This window comes from Podarcis gaigeae (genome assembly GCF_964106915.1).
Source record: "Podarcis gaigeae genome assembly, chromosome: Z".
In the NCBI taxonomy this organism is placed as follows: Eukaryota; Metazoa; Chordata; class Lepidosauria; order Squamata; family Lacertidae; genus Podarcis; species Podarcis gaigeae.
In genome coordinates this window covers 10,786,860-10,804,996 of record NC_139691.1, presented here as the reverse complement: position 1 = coordinate 10,804,996, position 18,137 = coordinate 10,786,860, and the positions used below count along the sequence as shown (strand labels likewise).

The following is an 18,137-nucleotide window of genomic DNA, read 5'->3' as shown; positions in this document are numbered from 1 at the left end:
TTGTTGTTGTTAAATCTCAGCTTTTTTGCTAAAAGCCAGGACTGAAGGTTTCCTGGTATATTTGCATCGTAAGTTTTGTATCCAGTGTGAATCAGAATAGTAGATTTAATTTCTAACAGACAACACTGAGGTTAGCTACAATATTATAGTATTAGCATGGTGTGTGAGCTTTCAATAACAAAAAAACCTGTGAGAAGGTATGGCTTTTGTGGTCTTTATTACTTGTATAATAATTCAAATAAGTGGTGAGAGCGGTCCACCCCCACCTTGCCTCTGCCTTTAACATTTATAGAGACAGGAATTCATTACCTGACGCTGTATCCCAGCATGGTAACGGAAGGCTCCATGGGAGCTGAAAAGCACAGGAGCATTGCAGGAAGATGTGGCTGGCATCTCAAATGTGGACATGTGATCAAATGCCATTGTTGCTATGCAAAGTCTCAGAGCTTTTGCCCCTGGGCCTCTTCACCCCCCATCTTACACTGATTTTAGCTGGAGCGGCCGCTTCAGACACTTAATTGCAAAGAGGAAAGATATGTGAGGCTTAGAAACCCTGATCAGGTCTGGCTGCGAAAGGCAGGGCATACTCATTGCTGTGCCGGTAAACAAACACCCATCTACCCCAAAGGGAAAAGGAACAGGGGAACAATGGCATTTGCCATCCTTACTTGTGGCTGAAGCTGAATTGGTGGTCCAAATTGTTGCTTTTCACGTGTTGTTAAAAGCAAACACTCCTGTGACTGGAACTAGATTTAGTTTGCCAGAAGGAATGAGCAGCATCAGTGCCTTTTCAGTGTGGTGAGTTAAAGGAAGCCCAGCGAGGCAGGAATTCGGGGCATAACTCCCTAGCATCTTTGCCCAGTGCCTGGTCTCTACATGTAACAGAATGGACCATGCCGCTTCTGGTTCCAAGTGCCTTTCACACTTCTCCATGCAAAATGCTCCCTGCATGCAGAAATCTAGCATGGGAAGGCTTTTGTCCTTGTTGTCCTGGTTTTCTACATGCAGGGAGTTTCTGGTGTAGGGCATCATTTGAAACCAACTACACTTTGCAGCTACACTGCAAAATGTAGCCCAGGGATGGGGAACCCACATCCTTCCAGATGTTGCTGGACTCCAGCTCCCATCAGCCCCTTTCACTTTGACAGTAGTCAGGGATGATAGGGGCTACAGCCCAGCAACGACTGGATGGCCACAGGCAACCAATCCCCAGTGTGGACCAAGCAGAGGCAAGTGATGGACTTGCCCCTCCCTCGGAAGAAACGAAAACGCAATTTATGCTGAACACCCATCCACCAGAAGTGCAGTTAATATTGTTTATGAAAATGCTTTCTTTCTCTCTTTTTTTTTTTACCTCCCTTTCCCTATCAAAATATAAGTCTAAAACATATATTCTTCCACATGATTACTGTATTGTTATTTTAATAAATAAATATCTTTATTTAATCTGTCGTTGCATTCGATGTTTTTACCCACTGTCCCCACGGCAAGGGTTACTCCAGACCAGAGCATTACTCTGCATTAGTCATACAGCACCATACAGGTCCCTGCCCAGAGAAACATGCAGTTTAAAATTTGTAAAAACAGTCTCTTTGGCCAAGCCAGTGGCCCATCTGTTCCAGGCATCTTGCTCTCAGTGTGGCCAGCCAGATGTCCATGCTGATAGCCACTGAAAGCCTCCATGGATTTGTTGTCTACTGTCTTTTAACCATCCAAATGGTTACCATCACTACATCTAGTGGGAAGGAATTCAACAGATCGACTGATCTGTGTGAAGTGCTCTTTCTCTTGTCTATCCCGAATCACTCAATATTCAGCTTCATTGGGTGACCACGGCTCTAGTGTTATGAGGGAGAGTCAGCAAGATGGAGGGGAGGGTGTGTGTGTGTGTGTGTGTGTGTGTGTGTGTGTGTGTAAAAGAGAACAGTCATTTGTTTTGGTTGCATGTACCACCTGTCCTAGGGACGTGGGTGGTGCTGTGGGTTAAACCACAGAGCCTAGGACTTGCCAATCAGAAGGTCAGCAGTTCGAATCCCCGCAATGGGGTGAGCTCCCGTTGCTTGGTCCCTGCTCCTGCCAACCTAGCAGTTTGAAAGCACGTCAAAGTGCAAGTAGATAAATAGGTACCGCTCCGGCGGGAAGGTAAACGGCGTTTCTGTGCGCTGCTCTGGTTAGTCACGCTTAGTCATGCTCTGCTTAGTCATGCTGGCCACATGACCCGGAAGCTGTATGCTGGCTCCCTCGGCCAATAAAGCAAGATGAGCGCTGCAACCCCAGATTCGGCCAAGACTGGACCTAATGGTCAGTGGTCCCTTTACCTTTACCTTAGCACCTGTCCGAGCCCCTATGAAGGTGTGCCAAAGGCATAATGGAAAGTGCTTACCCCACTGCATAATTCACTGAGGCAGCTTATGCCCACTGGATTGATGGGCAGAAGGCAGGGAGCCCACCAAAGGCAATGATGGCTGGAGCCGACTAATTCTAGGCAGCAGTTTATTTCGTTTCCCTGATGTTCCCCCTAACTGTTACTTTCTGCATTATATCTGAACTTTCACACAGTTAAATGCCCTCTTCGGAAAGCTAATGAAATCTAGTGTAAGTTTAGCACTCATTTTAATGATGGTGGCTCCCCCCCCCCCCAAATAAGCTGGCAACCCTAATAACCCAGAATATCGCTGGGGTAAAGTCATGGAATTGGGGGGGGGGGGTAAATTGGCATACAGTTCTTCCCTGCTGTTTTCATGGAACAGAATCACAGGTGTGAAAAGGATGGCAGATCGGCAACATTTTCCAGTGAAGTTTGTTGTTGTTTCAAACCACACACACTGGCGTTTAACACGCAGGTATATCAGTCAAAAAGCTACAGTTCCATAATGCAACAGGTAAAAAGATAAAGGGACCCCTGACCATTAGGGCAGTTGTGGCCAACTCTGGGGTTGCGGTGCTCATCTCACTTTACTGACCGAGGGAGCCGGCGTACAGCTTCCGGGTCATGTGGCCAGCAGGACTAAGCCGCTTCTGGTGAACCAGAGCAGCGCACAGAAACACCGTTTACCTTCCTGCCGGAGTGGTATCTATTTATCTACTTGCACTTTGACGTGCTTTCAAACTGCTAGGTTGGCAGAAGCAGGGACCGAGCAACGGGAGCACACCCCATTGTGGGGATTCGAACCACTGACCTTCTGATCGACAAGCCCCAGGCTCTGTGGTTTAACCCACAGTGCCACCCGCGTCCCATTTAATGCAACAGGTACTGCAGTATAACCCCAGAGTCTGTCAAGACTGGCCCGTACGGGCACGGGTACCTTTACTGCAGTATAAAAGGAACATTATTAAATGAAACAGAAGCATGAGCATTATAATCAGGAAAATCAGCACAATATTACCCATATCTGAATACACGGTGAGTTTTGTCCTGATCCTCCTCTTCATTGCTGCTGAATCGGCAACACTGAGACAGAGAAGGAAGCTGACAGCCAGGGTCATACCTGGACCTGTTCTAAGTAGAGAGGCAAGTTGGGAGGACAGAAATTGGTGGGACGGGACCCCCATGTGCTCAAAGAGGCCAGCCTCTACTGTTCACTCTGTTTCTCTATAGGTCCCCAGTGAGGTCTCTGATACAGGAATATACTGCCTGAATAAGCCCATCACACCCCTTGACCCACAAGCAAGATTTGGTAGTTAATGTAGGAACAGGACAGTCAATGCTTTTTTAAAAAAATGGCATGATCGCATCTTCGCTGTGAGCCCTGCCTGCACCCTATCTTGGAGATCTTTTTCTTACCTGGCCTGGGAGGAAAGGGCTCCAGCTGACTGATTCCAGCTACAAAGCACAGGCTGCTGAAGAGGCCAGAGGCCATCTGGTCTTTCTCTTAGTGCAGACCCAGGTCTTTGAGCCTGTGCTTCTGCAGCTGCCACCCACCATGAATCAGCATTGGAAGGATTGCAGCAACAGCAATAGATACGTTCTATGCTTATGATAATACATCATTTATTCTTTTGCAAATCGTGGTGTTTTAAATGTGCATTATATATCTGACATCTTTTAGTAATGTTTTCTTTTGAAATGTTTAAGATAAATTTGTTCTTATTAACTTTGCTGCGTTAAATGTGCATTCTGAAGTCAACCTCCTTTGTAATGTTTTGTTTTGAAATCTTTAAGATAATACTTTAGTTTCCTGTTACTTATGTTGCTGTGAATGTATCTGACTTCCTTCAGCAATGTTTTACTCCGGATTGTTTTATTTGATGTTTTGATGTGTTGTAAACTGCTTTGAGATGTTTTTCTTTAAAATATTAGGCTGCATAGAATTGATGATGAGGATGAGGATGATGATAGCTCTGCTGGTCGCTGCCAATAATCAGCGAGAAAAAGGAAGAGAGCAGTGAGGACATTGTTCTATTTATGCTACCAACCAGGCCCCCCTCGTGGATCTTGCTCCCAAGCAACAAGGTTGAATGTTGACTTTGCTGGGGTATTGGAATTTACCAGCTGAAAACTTCATTATGAAGGGCTGGCTGGCTTTCAATGCTGAGCCTTGTTCTACAGTGGCAGAAAGTGGTGTGTGGCAGGCATGTTTGTGCTGGACATCAGTGTCTCCTGAGGTGAGAATTGTGGCTGGGAAACAGCTTACAAAATTATCCCCAACTCAGTTCTTAGGGTCTCATGCCAGTGGCTGAATTGGCCTGTTTCTCTATTTCAATTGGACTTGAGACCATACAAGGTCTTGCATATTATGGCACCATTCACACCATACATTTAAAGCACTATGATGCTACTTAAACAGTCTTCTGAAGAATTCTGGGAGCTTTGCCAAGGGTGCTGAGAGCTGTTAGGAGGCCCCTTTCCTCACAAAGAACTACAATTCTCAGAGTCAGGGGTGCCAACTTGAACAAAATAGGGGGGCAGGTAAGTTCTGCCTCACATAATCAATCACACATGTGCACCAATGCCCATCACCTTTGGGAGTGGGTGGGCTGGCCCCCACATATATGTTATTGGGGTGGCCCAAAGGGACTTTAGCCCCTAGGAATTGGCTCCTATGCTCAGAGCGGTTCAACAATTCCCCTTCCCAGGGAACCTTGCCCGCTGTAACAGCTCATAGAACACAGTATTCATGGGAATATGTTGCTAATTAGTCATTCTTATCAGAAGGAAAAGAGGAATCTCTAGTGTAATGTAGCTGTGACCTTGATGAGCTATCTAAAGTTGGCACTTCACGTATCAGGCTATATATCATTCTTAACTACCTTCAGCCTATTTGCAAGTTTGGTTCACTGCACAGTACGCAAGAATAAGGTTGCTAGACTCATATCTAATGCTCTTTGGACTTCATCAGAAAGTGACGTTCTGGTCTACAGCTGCGTTGACTGCAAGCAGTTATCAGTGAATGATCCAATTCAAACTCAAAGTAGATATCCCTTTAAGTGCATTCAGGTGCCCCAAATATGAGCTTCCCTCTCCAAAATAAACATTAGGCATACTGGAAACGCCCCCCCAAAGGGATTGTCCATTCTGCTGATCTAGATGAATAGTTCTTCAAGGAACACCTGCTCATGATTTATTCTGGTAAGGCTGCAGTTGGTTTCACTTAAACAAACAAATCTTGGATGTTTTCATATAAACATACTACATACATGCATGCATATACACGCACACACGCAGTCACTCTGCATTATGAGTTTTGTGGTTTTGAGCTTGAATAAGCAACAGTGCTCACATCTGAGAATGCGGAAGATGTGTTTCCTAAATGAACTCTCAGGGATAGATCTGCTCTTGCCAGAAAGTTGACTATGAACTCTTTATTAAGAGCTATGTACCTTCAGGGCTTCAGTAGTGCTGGAACAGTCTTAGAAGAGTTATGTTGTCTGAGGGCTCATCTGACTTCATTCCCTGGAGATGCCACCTTCATAGATGATCAGAGGTTTTTTTTGCCAAACATGCTCATAAGGTGATTCCCCCAAATCTACATTTCTGTTTAGAGTCATGACATGGATGATCATAGAACAAGAAAAATCTCTGGGGTGCATGTTCTTATCATGAAACCAGAGAGTCATTTCATTGGAGATTAACTCTTTGGCTCAGTACCCCATTTTGCTTGGTGCCTCTAAATAGTTTACCGTATAAATTTAATCACTTTCCTTTTTCCTGGCCTAGATGGATTTCCTTGGAATATCTGCTCATTTTTCAGGTACCATTTGTGCTTTGTTATGATTGTCGTTTTCTCCAAATAAACTTTGTACACAGTATATAACGAGTTTTGTAGTCTTGTTTTGTAGCTTTGTAGTCTCCCGCCCTGTGGAACGCCCTCCCACCAGATGTCAAAGAGAAAAATAACTACCAAACTTTTAGAAGACATCTGAAGGCAGCCCTGTTTAGGGAAGCTTTTAATGTTTAATAGGTTACTGTATTTTAGTGTTCTGTTGGAAGCCACCCAGAGTGGCTAGGGAAACCCAGCCAGATGGGCGGGGTATAAATAATAAATTATTATTATTATTGTTATTGTTATTTTCATCTTCTGCTGAATATGCTATAACTCTTGACATGCCATTTCTCTTCAAACCTGCTTTGGGTAAAACTTACTTAACCCTCTGAATTGCCCACATTGCCACAATGCAGGAATATGCAGCTGTCCCATATGGTGATCAAGTTTGTTTGGTGGGCATAAGTGAGAGGGTCTTTTTTTATTGTGGAGCTCCCCAAAAGAAAGGCTTTGCTCTCTTCTATTGCCCACTTTGAAGCAGGTTCTTAGATCTGTTTTGCTTCAACGAGTATTTATTTGGTTAAGTCCTTTTAGGATTGTGTTGTTTTATTGTTGCATTGTTCAAACAATCTGCTCATCTGTCAGTCACCTTCTGTCTGCTCTGCAAAAAAAAAAGCCCCTAGGCCCTAAAACTTGGAGGCCTCTCATGAAACTGAATGTTGTAAGATTCAGGACAGATAAAAGAAAGCCACCCTTCACACATCAAAGAGTTCAGTTATGAAATCTGCTCCCACAAGAGGCAGTGCTGGTCACCCATTTGGATGGATTTTTAAATGGCACCAAGGATAAGGCTATGGCTACTAGCCATATGCTCTGCTGCCATGGTCAGAGGCAGGTTGAATCCTGACAAGACAGAAGTACTGCTTTTGGGGGACAGGAGGCGGGTGGGTGTGGAGGACTCCCTGGTCCTGAATGAGCTAACTATTCCCCTGAAGAACCAGGTGCACAGCCTGGGAGTCATTTTGGACTCACAGCCGCCCATGGAGGCGCAGGTCAATTCTGTGTCCAGGGCAGCTGTTTATCAGCTCCATCTGGTACGTAGGCTGAGACCCTACCTGCCCACAGACTGTCTCACCAGAGTGGTGCATGCTCTAGTTATCTTTTGCTTGGACTACTGCAGGTGACCCAGAAACTGCAACTAATCCAGAATGCAGCAGCTAGACTGGTGACTGGGAGCGGCCACTGGGACCATATAACACCGGTCTTGAAAGACCTACACTGGCTCCCAGTACGTTTCTGAGCACAATTCAGAGTGTTGCTGCTGACCTTTAGAGCCCTAAATGGCCTCGGTCCAGTATACCTGAAGGAGCGTCTCCACCCCCATCGTTCTGCCCGGACACTGAGGTCCAGCACCGAGGGCCTTCTGGTGGTTCCCTCCCTGCGAGAAGCCAAGTTACAGGGAACCAGGCAGAGGGCCTTCTCGGTAGTGGCACCTGCCCTGTGGAACGCCCTCCCATCAGATGTCAAAGAAATAAACTACTATATGACATTTGGAAGACATCTGAAGGCAGCCCTGTTCAGGGAAGCTTTTAATGTTTAATAGGTTATTGTATTTTAGTGTTCTGTTGGAAGCTGCCCAGAGTTGCTGGGGAAACCCAGCTAGATGGGCGGGGTATAAATAATAAATTATTATTATTATTATACCAGCTGCTGGAAACTGCAGGAGGAAAGAGTGTTGCTTCGGTTTGGGTCCTGTTTGTGGGCTTTCTGCAGGTATCTAAGTGGCCACAGGATGCTGGACTAGATGGGCAACTTGCCTGGTCCAGCAAGACTCTTCTTATGTTCTGAAATGTGAATTTTATTAAAATGCATATATAAATGCATGCTAATTCTGGGAGCCACTGGGAAGACCCAGTTTAAGTGACTAGAGAGCCTGGCTGCTGGGTGTAATCCTTGCTGCTGGGTCTTCTTTGAGTAGGACTAACATTGGTTACAAATTTGAGACCCCCAAGGTAAGAACTAAGGAGGCTAGACCCACCCTTTAAAGAATTCCCCCTTTCTTCTCCTAAGCAAAAGTATCATAGAATTGCAGAGTTGGAAATGGCCTTAAGGGTCATCTCATCCGTCCTGTTCCCCCCACAATGTAGGGTTGCCTATACATTGCTGGTTCCCACACTTCTGCCTTAGTGCAATTGCACAGCCAGCAAGAAGACAACTGAAGTCAGGAAGCATCATGTGCCTTTTGCTTACACTTATCCTCTTAAAACATAGTCCTGCACTGCCACCTTCTGGGGAGAGTTGGAAAGAAGAGCCCTGCTGGATGCAGGCAGAGGTCTAATCCAGCATCCCATTCTCATAGTGGCCAACTGGATTCTAATGAGCATTACTTGATGGAAACACTGCTGGTTGTTAATAGCTTAGACAACGTTTTTCATCTTTTTAAAGGATTAGACAAATTAATTGAAAAGAGAAGAGGTCAGATTAATAGTTCTAAATCAGGACAAGTGGAACCTCCATGTTCGGCAGCAGTGTATCAGATCAGTATGTCAGATGCTGGTGACAAACATAGGAGTGTTGTGGCATTCACACCCTGCTTGATAGAGAAGGGGTTATTTGCTTGGTGGCAGAGCTTCTGGCTTGCATGCAGGAGGTCCAATGTTCAACGCCTGGCCTCTCTGGGTAGGACTGAAACATGTCAGAAACCCCAGAGAGCCACTGCCAGCCAGTGTAGGCAATGCTAAGCTAGATGGACCACTAGTCTGACTTGGTATAAGATAGCGCCCTAAGTTCCTATATGAAAGGGAAAGTGAGCTACATCAGTGATAGAGCATCTGCAGTGTATTCTTATAGCCCCAGGTTCAATCCCTGGTATCTCCATCAGTACTGCATTTGTTGGGAAATGGCCTGACCCTGTACAGAGAAGTACAGTGGGGGGGGGGTGTCAAAGTAACCCCTGATCACTAGTGTTGACTTGCTATAGGGCCTTCTCAGTGGTGGTTTCCCATTGTGCAATGCCCTCCCTGGTGAGGTGCATTATTGGCTAGGAGGAGGTCTTTTAAAACATTCCTGTTTACCCTGGCATTTGGTGACTGTTGGATATTGGCCACAGCAAACACGAAATTAATAACTGTGAGGGCAGGTGTTTGCTTCTAGATGTTTTTAGATGTCCTAAGCAGTTTTTTTAAAAATAGTTTTGCATTGTTATAAAATGTTTAAAATACGTTTTTATTTTGCTTTAAATTTCATTGTTCTAGCATTTTGATGTTTGCTGTCCTAGGCTGCTTTAAAGAGAAAGGGCCGGATACAAATTTAACTGATCATAATATAACTGATAATAATAACACAATACTTTTTGATGACTAGAATCCAGCCCACAAAAGCTTATCCCACAATAAATTTGTTAGTCTTTAAAGCACTCTTGGTTTATTTAGTTTTATATAACAAGGTTTATACACTGCACAGTAGCAGCAGCAATGAAAACAACCATCTAAGCCAGTGCTTCTCACACTTTTTTCTCCAGGCAGCACGTTCAGAATAAAAATTTGCTCACACACCACACCGGATTTTTGACTGTAAAAAAATACTTGGGGAAATGAAAAGAAACAACTCTCAGCACTGCTTGATTTAAAATCTACAACACAACTACTTTATAACATGATTACAGGACATCCAGAAAGTGGATGCCACGCTCTTTGTGCAGCTACAAAAGAACGTGAGTCATTCCCAAATTATAATGATAAATGATCTACTTATATAAGCACCTTAAATATGTATACAAACTCAATGAGAGGTATGAGCTTACTTTTGCTGGGTAATCTCACTGGTTTCACATTAAGCAAGTCTTCTCCACTGTGTTCAAAGAGTGATTATGGATCACAACTAGGATTGTCCTCATGGTATCGCCTGATGCTCTTGCTCTCATTTTGAAAAGACATTTATCCATATTCTGCAAAAAAGATAAACATTTTGCTACAATACTACACTACAGTGAAATGTTAAAATGTTTATTTGTCCTTGAATCTTCCCACCCTCTCCTTGCCTCCCTCTCCTGCCACAAGCATTGAGAACCAGTGCTCTAGCCAGGGGTCAGCAAACTTTTCCAGGTCCCTCAGACCTTGTGGGGGGCCGGGCTATATTTTGAAAAAATATATATGAACCAATTCCTATGCCCCACAAATAACCCAGATGTGCATTTTAAATAAAAGCACACATTCTACTTATGTAAAAACACCAGGCAGGCCCCACAAATATCCCAGAGGTGCATTTTAAATAAAAGCACACATTCTACTCATGTAAAAACACGCTGATTCCTGGACCGTCCGCGGGCCGGATTTAGAAAGCAATTGGGCCAGATCTGGCCCCCGGGGCTTTAGTTTGCCATGCTCTAAGCAGTTTAAACTGGCTGCTCTGATGGGGGGGGCAGGCGGGCAGGAGCTTTTTTTAAAGGGGGAACTCACAGGAACTCAGTTCCAGCACCTCTCAGGTGGACGCAATTGCCATTCATGAGGAGTTCTGGCACCTCTTTTTCTAGAATATTAGCACTGCAGGCGGAGATGAAGAAATTGAAGTCTTGTACCTTGGACTAAACCCCATTAAACTCAACGAGGCTTTTACTTCCGAGTAGAATGCATAGGATTGCCTTTTTAAAATAGCGACATAAGAAGAGTCCACTGGATTAGGCCAAAGGCCCAACATCCTGTCCCCACAGTGGCCAACCAGAAGCTGTAGCTGTAGTTGTTACAGCCCAGTCCTGTGCACGTTTACTAGGAAGTAAGGAAGCCCCAAGTAAGCAAACCCAAGTAAGCAAACCTGAGCGATCCAGCGCGTGTTAAGCAAGTTCTCAGCCGCGCCGGCGCCAGACTAATTTTGCGCCCCAGGCAAGGCTAAGTACTTGCGCCTGCCCGCTCCCTCCCCGACCCGCTTTGCTAACTTCAATTTCCAAAAACAGACTAGTAGATATAATGAAATTCTTCAAAAGCTAAAAAGAAAAACGTTGTCAGAAATTTATAAGATATAACAAAAACTCATATGTATAAAACTGTGCCCCCTCTGAGGTTTGCACCCTAGGCGGCTGAATGACTGGCCTTCCTTCCCCAGTGGATTCCACGGGGCAAAGCGCTCAGTGCGCGCTCCGAGAGCCGCGTCCTCTATACGCTTTCCCTCTGCCAAGGGGACAACGTGTAGTGCGGACCCAGGAGGAGCCGTCGGGGGTCGTCACGGGCCGTCGGGCTGGTCGGAAGAAAGAGAGGCAGATCGAGCGTTGGTGGAGCAACCGCCGTCGACCCCTGAGCAAGCTAGGCTCTGATCCGGAGCTCCTGTTGCTCCGGGGCTGCAGCAAATCGCCAAGCTGGGCAAGTCGGTCGGTGTCCTGGTGGAGGTTAAGGGGATGAGCGCCCGGGAGAAGCAGGAGAACGCCAGGTTTAACGGTGAGGCAGATTTATGAAGGTGGAAGCCAATGCTTTAAAAATGAGTAAATAGCTATGGTGGCTAAATGGAACTTGTAAAAGAGCAGTCTGCCTTACTAAGTGACAGGCAACGGGGAAGGGCGTTTGCTTTCATCCTGCAGCGTGTGGCTGGTAGAGGTTGGAATCTGACAACAGTTTTTTTAGGACCCACCTTATTTCTGTAAGTTGCTTTAAAAAATTTTTTTTAAAAAATTCTGATTTAACTGTAGTAACCCACACTGGGTCCTTTGGGTGCAGGGAGGATAATCAGTAAGAATAATATCTGGAAGGCCAAAAGTTTCCCCAGGCAAATGTTTTATTTTTGTAGTGATCACAACCATTGTTTTCCCCCCTTCTGGCTGCAGAATTTTTGCTTTTCTTTTTTAACAAACAGAAATAACATAACTATATACACGTTCCAAATTTGTGTGCCTCTCCTCACCTCTAGAGAACTCCAGTGGAGACCTTGGGGCATGTGGCTGGATCCTGGTCCTCTTTTCCTTCTTGTTCTTCCTTCTGACCTTCCCTTTGTCTGCATTTCTCTGCTTTGAGGTAAATAAGAAGAGAGTTCATTGGGAAGCAGTTCTGCTTCTGAGATTTTATGCTGCTATTATGGTTGCTAGGGGTTGAATGGTCCATTAGGGCAAATGGGGTACTGCTCCTCAACTGGCCCCCACCTGCCTGTCTTCTTCCTTACAGTGGTACCTTGGTTTACAACCATAATTTGTTCCGGAGGTCCGGTTGTAAACCAAAACAGGTTGTAAGCTAAGGGGCGCTTTTGCTAATGAGGCCTCCCCCCAAAAATGGGTTGAAATCCCCCCCCCCAAATGGGTTGTAATAATAAAAAAGGGGACACGCACTTCCAGGTTTGACATGGTTGTAATCCAAAATGGTTGCAAACCAAGGTACCACTGTATTTATACTGGGGGGGGGGGGCACTGCCTGTCAATGTACTCCTCTTCAGTCTCAGTATTGCCCTTGCAGAATTCAGAAGAAGGTAGAATGGCTCCACCTGTTATGGGTCCTGGTGCTACCTGATATTGGGCTCCCTGTATTCTGTCCCACCATTCTTAATGGGCACCAGCCCCCACTGCTTGTATAACCCAGCTTCAAGCATTGCCAAAAGTCACCGTGCTTCATTATTCAAACTTCTGGGACAGCTGTTCTACCCTGTAAACAGCAAGCATGGGCATTGCAAATACAATTTGCATTTATTAAATTATTATTATTTTCTTTATTAATCACTTATCACTCAAAAGGTCTCAAAGCAACTTACACTGAAGAAATGTATATGCATAAGTACATTACACCATAGAAAAGGGGGGCGATCATATAACACATTAATGTTTCATACAACTTATTAGGGAAACAAAACAAGACACAACAAGACACACACTTAATAGTAATAGGAAAAAGTTAGCAGTATGTAAACAATAAAGAAATATTCCCATTTACTAATACATAAAAATAAAAAGACTAACAGCGCCCTCCATAGTCCCAAAATAATTCACAACACCCCGCTGTTTGTTTTTAAAAATCCCCACTCCACCAAGAAGTGTGATGTCAAGGGCAGCTGCTGTGTGTTCCAGCATCTATCCCTTCCTTTCAAGGGGGAGCAGCAGCAAAAGCAGAGCAGGGGGGTGGTAAAAGTTTTATGTGCTCTGTGGTTGCCCCAGCTCCTCTTGCTCCCCAAGCGCTGGTGGGAATGTATAATCTGAAACGTGTGTGGTGGCAAAAACTCTCTAGGATATTATATGTGACTCCCTGCTGTCCCTTCATTTCAGATTGTCATGGAATATCAGCGAGCTGTCATCTTTAGACTAGGACACATCCTAAAAGGTGCAAAAGGCCCAGGTGAGTATTATATTATGTTCTAGCATACAACAGGATTTTGCTGCAAGTTTCTCCTCTCTTTACCTTTGCCATTGGCCTACCCATGATTCCAAGGACCATCTCATTCAGGTCAGGTCCATACAATTAATTTAAAGCACGTGGCTTCCCCCAAGGAATCCTGGGAACTGTGGTTTGTTAAAGACGCTGGGGTTTGCAGCTCTGCAGAGTGTAAACCGCAGCTCCCAGGATTCTTCAGGGTTGGCTGTGCGCTAATATATGGTGTGGTCGTGACAGTTTTCAATGCATTTCCCTGTCACTTTACTAACTGGAAAAGAAGTTAGCAGGTTTGTTGAACAAGGGGGACAGAGTGCATTAATACACTATAATTGTACAAACCTACGTCTCCAGTGGTGGTTATAATTTCTTTTCCTGCAGGTATCTATTTAATCCTGCCCTGCATAGACAATGTTGTCACAGTAGACATGAGGACTGTGTCATTTGATATAGCCCCCCAGGAAGTAAGTATTTCTGGTCCTTCACCTCTTTCATCTCTTTTGAATACCATATAGAATCATTGTCTAATAACTCGTCTGCTTGCATTTGGTTCCTCCTGACATGTTCTTAGCAGCTGCTACTAGAAACATGCTTTGACTCATTGCTTTATTTTGTAACTCCTCCTGCTCCTGCTTCTACCCTAGATTCTTACCAAAGATTCGGTGACGGTTCTTGTGGACGGTGTGGTTTACTACCGAGTTCAGAATGCCATCCTCTCTGTGACAAATGTTGCTTATGCAGACTCAGCCACTCGGCTCCTGGCTCAGACCACATTGAGGAACGTTCTTGGGACCAAGAGCCTCTCTCAGATCCTCTCTGACCGGGAGGAAATTGCCCACAGCATGCAGGTATGACAGCAACGGCTGAGTTGTGGGGTGAATCACGTCCCCATTTGGAGTATGGAATTGAAAGTCTGTTCTGAGGGGATATGACTAACAAAAAAAGCTTTGACTTATATGTCGGGACGAGCAGAAAGCATGTAGAACACGGCATGTTTTTTAATTAATTTCAGATGCATGAAATGCTAGAATGTGACTGCTTGTTGATAAACAACAACTGTCTTTGGATTATAAACAGGATTATAAGCACTGGTCTATCTATAGTGTGAAGGGTATACGTTACTTGGAGATGGAACTAGATAATCTAACAGTAGCATTCTGTTGGTGTTTGGAATTAAAGCACTCAACAGGAGTTGACCTTAATGAGGCTGAATGTTGGAAGGTGCAGGGCAGATACGAGAAAGGACTTCTTCATGCACCACAAGGTTAAACTATGGAGCTTGCTCCCACAGGAAGCAGTGATGGTCACCAACTTGGATGGTTTTGAAAAGGGATTAGTCAAATTCATTGAGGATAAAACTATAAACGGCTGCTAGCCTTGATGGCTATGTTCTACCTCCACTGTCAGAGATAATCTCCCTCTGAATACCAGATGCTGGGAATTGCAGGTGGGCAGAGTGCTGTTGTGCTCATGTCCTGCTTGTGGGCTAAGACATCTAGTCACTGGCAGAGGAAGAGGGGGGCAGGGGCAGAGCACCGCCACCAGCACCATGATCCCGGTGGGGTGCCATCACAGCTGCCCCTCCACGCCATGCCCCCAGGACATGTGCCATGCCCCTGCAGGCTGTGCACCACGCCCCCGGGACACGCACCACGCCCCCGGGACGTGCGCCAGCCATGCCCCTGCCTGCTCTCCGCCCCCAGTGCCAGAGCAAGAAGCTCCACCACTGCATTTAGTTCGCCTGGATGCTAGACAAGATGGAACACTGGCTGATGTAGCAGATTCATCTTATGCTCTTGCGGGCCTTTTCAAAGTGCTACTCCAAACAGAGCTTCAGAAGGGGATTTTGAAGGGCAAAAAGGTCACCTGACATAACTGTGGTCCAGGAGGAGTGGGGTAAAGATAGCCATTTGACCCATGGGGTTAATATAGTTCCCTGTTTTTATCCCAGCTTCTGTGATCTCCATTGGACCAGCCTGACCTCTTGCATAATAATATCTTGATGGACAAGTGCATTCCTGCATATCTATATATATTTAATAAACAGGTCACATTAGATGAAGCCACAGATGACTGGGGTATAAAGGTGGAGCGGGTAGAGATCAAAGATGTGAAGCTGCCCATCCAACTCCAGAGAGCCATGGCTGCTGAAGCAGAAGCTACCCGCGAAGCAAGAGCAAAGGTACAGGAGTTCTATAGATTTGGTTTAGCTGGTGACTTTCCAGAAAGTTCATCACCCAGAAGACAGCAAAGGGGCAGTAGGAAGTACAGTAAAGGCCAACATTGGCATTGTAGGGCTATTAACCTGGGGTCTATGACTTTAAATTAGGGTTGGGGAACCTCAGGCCCTAGGGTCAAATATGGCCCTCCAAGTCTCCATTTCCCACAAGTCTGTTTCCATACTGTTACATTTTTTCCTAGTCCCACAGCCATTAAAGGCTGTCATTTATTTGTCCCTGTACTTTTTGCTGTAAGCAACTCCTGGGAAGATAATTATTACTTTCAAGTGGGGAAGATAGAGGAAATGTCTCCCATTCCTTCTGATTGCCTAGCAACAGTGATTGACTATAGTGTCCTTAATCACAACCTCCACATCTGCCTAATAAGCCTTAGAACATTGCCTCCACATATTTGCTTTCTAACTTTCTTTATAGATGTCTGACAGACTTAGCTTTCATTAACGAAATAAGGTGAGAGTCATTCAACTGAATGAGTTCATTCCTAGCCTGTGGCATGTATCTCTATGACTAGGTCTGACTTACTTAGGAATGGGTGCAGCTGTTACATAAGGCCACCCTGATGTAAAACTCCAAACTCCTTACCTGGAATTTCTTCTCTTCTAGGTGATTGCAGCAGAAGGTGAAAGGAACTCCTCCCTGGCCTTGAAGGAAGCCGCCATCGTGATCACAGAGTCTCCTGCAGCCCTCCAGCTTCGCTACCTACAGACTCTGACCACTATCGCTGCTGAGAAGAACTCTACCATTATATTTCCGCTGCCATTGGATATGCTGCAATGTCTCATTGGAACAAAACGTTAACTGGGGGTGTAGATGCAGGACGAGGGGCTGTTTCTCAGGAGCCCAGATTTTCTTAAAAGTGCAATGCAGTGTTGGACAAAGGAACATTAATTTAATTGTTTGTTAGCAGAGGGTTTTTTTACATATTGTTTTTTCACTTCTCTTCCCAAACAGGAATAAAGTTACTGATTTTAACCCTGTATTCTCAGTCATCTGTGCATCTCCCTTTTGTCCCCCTTTGTCCAATTTCTGAAGAAGAAGAAGAGTTTGGATTTGTTATCCCGCTTTATCACTACCCTAAGGAGTCTCAAAGCGGCTAACATTCTCCTTTCCCTTCCTCCCCAACAAACATTCTGTGAGGTGAGTGAGGCTGAGAGATTTCAGAGAAGTGTGACTAGCCCAAGGTCACCCAGCAGCTGTATGTGGAGAAGCGGGGAAGCAAACCCAGTTCCCCAGATTACGAGTCCACCGCTCTTAACCACTACACCACACTGGCTCTAAGGGCCTTATAGGCTGCATTCAGAAGGTCCCAGGTTCAACCCCTGGCATCTCTAGGTAGGGCTAGAGAAGACTTCCTGTCTGAAACCCTGGAGAGCTACTGCCAGTCGCTGTAGACTGTACTGAGGTAGATGGACCAGTTCGGTCTATATAAGGCTGTGTAGACATTACCAGCTTAAAACACAACAAGGTGATTCTTTTTCTCAATCCAGATGGAAGGAGGTTTGGAGAAAAAAAACATATCAAGATGCAGTATTTCATAAGAAACACGAGGAGGAATATGAATTGTGGCTAACGTATGTATACTGCCTCCCCAAAAAGCTGTGGGATGCACTGCATGCAGAGTAAATGGGAGTGTATATGCAGTCTAAGGCAGCTTCCTCTGTTCCTACATCCCTGCAGCCCAATACACACAGAGAGATATTTAAAGAACCATCCAAAGAACGATGGGCGAATCAGTATAGGGCATGTTTTAACTATGAAACTTCCTATCACAAGATGCGGTGGTGGCCACCAACTTAAGCAGAGCACACATTATTGTTTGCACCCAGTAATCTCCCACTGCTGGTGTTTGAAGCCAAGTACAAATGAACTTACCTACAATTCTTAGGTGTCCTATAATGTCTTGGGAAATACTGCTGCTTGGTGCAATTCCCTCAAACCATCTTCCATCCGGAGGTGTGTACATTTGAGAAAACTGTTGCACACGCTCAGATGCCAGTTTTCTTTAAAAGGAGTTTGGTGTGGTGGAACAAATCAGGTGGTTGTTGTTAAAATTTCAATACTGCCCTTCATCTGAGGATCACAGGGTGGTTTACAATATAAAAACACAAAAATACACACCATAGTAACAAACAAAAACAACACCACACACACATTTAAAAAGGCCATGGATAAAGGCCTGGGAAGAGAGGAATGTTTTTGCCTGGTGCCTCCCTAGTGAAACCATTCCACAAGTGGGGAGCCACCGTATAAAAGGCCCATTCTCATGTTGCCATTCTCTGGACTTTTCATGGAGGAATCACAGGAAGAAGGGCTTCTATGTTGTGTGTACAGCAACATTAAAAAGTGACTTGAAACACACCGAG

At 45.0% G+C, this 18,137-nt stretch overlaps 1 protein-coding gene and 1 long non-coding RNA gene across 6 annotated transcripts; one reads left to right on the top strand and one right to left on the bottom strand.

The window, feature by feature from the left end:
* Positions 1–1,163: 1,163 nt before the first annotated feature.
* On the bottom strand, positions 1,164–18,121 carry LOC310836536. 4 transcript variants are annotated; one of them, XR_014560116.1, is made up of 4 exons: positions 17,647–18,121; positions 12,090–12,192; positions 3,387–3,494; positions 1,164–1,735 (listed from the first exon to the last, which is right to left on the bottom strand). It is a non-coding gene; the product is annotated as an uncharacterized lncRNA (long non-coding RNA). The 4 variants fall into 4 exon arrangements; XR_014560117.1 differs by lacking the exon at positions 17,647–18,121 and adding an exon at positions 14,187–14,298 and having other exon boundaries at positions 1,164–1,838; XR_014560118.1 differs by lacking the exon at positions 17,647–18,121 and adding an exon at positions 14,187–14,298.
* Positions 11,387–16,753, top strand: LOC310836506 (stomatin-like). Of its 2 annotated transcripts, XM_083721894.1 has the most exons (7): positions 11,387–11,629; positions 12,096–12,199; positions 13,432–13,501; positions 13,916–13,998; positions 14,179–14,382; positions 15,582–15,716; positions 16,378–16,753. In XM_083721894.1, exons 1-7 carry the CDS (start codon positions 11,590–11,592, stop codon positions 16,570–16,572), a joined length of 831 nt encoding a protein of 276 aa, XP_083578020.1. In that variant the 5' UTR covers positions 11,387–11,589; the 3' UTR covers positions 16,573–16,753. The 2 variants fall into 2 exon arrangements, with proteins under 2 accessions (XP_083578020.1, XP_083578021.1); XM_083721895.1 differs by lacking the exon at positions 12,096–12,199 and having other exon boundaries at positions 11,390–11,629.
* Positions 18,122–18,137: the final 16 nt, after the last annotated feature.